This window comes from Trypanosoma theileri (genome assembly GCF_002087225.1).
Source record: "Trypanosoma theileri isolate Edinburgh chromosome Unknown TM35_Tth_78_V1, whole genome shotgun sequence".
NCBI classification, from domain to species: Eukaryota; Euglenozoa; class Kinetoplastea; order Trypanosomatida; family Trypanosomatidae; genus Trypanosoma; species Trypanosoma theileri.
The window spans coordinates 22,533-22,792 of NW_021639920.1; the positions used below are offsets into that span (position 1 = coordinate 22,533).

The 260-nt window shown below is 35.8% G+C and overlaps 1 protein-coding gene across 1 annotated transcript in view; it reads left to right on the top strand.

Annotated features, from left to right (window-relative positions):
* Window positions 1–260, top strand: part of TM35_000781020 (uncharacterized protein) — a gene marked incomplete at both ends in the record, with an annotated part of 297 nt that continues 37 nt past the window's right edge. Inside the window, one exon of the mRNA XM_029031343.1 lies at window positions 1–260. This exon is cut by the window's right edge and continues 37 nt beyond it. Within this exon, the coding sequence (XP_028877362.1) occupies window positions 1–260 (260 nt within the window).

Here is a 260-nt window from a genome sequence, read left to right on the forward strand (position 1 = left end):
AAAAGGTTTTGGAAACGTTCACCAGTATCATCTTTATTACCAGTGACAACAAAAACAACGACAATAGCATCAGCAGCAGTAACAACCACAGCTGTTGGAGGAACGGCGGTAATACCTGAAAAAATTCCTATTCATAAAAAAGTTTCTCAAATGGTAACTAGCCAAATTCTTGTACAGAATAAATTGGTAAAAAATGTACAGGTGATGACATTACAAGAAGTTTCAGGTGTCTTTTTTAGTGTTTCTACTGCGTGTAGTAC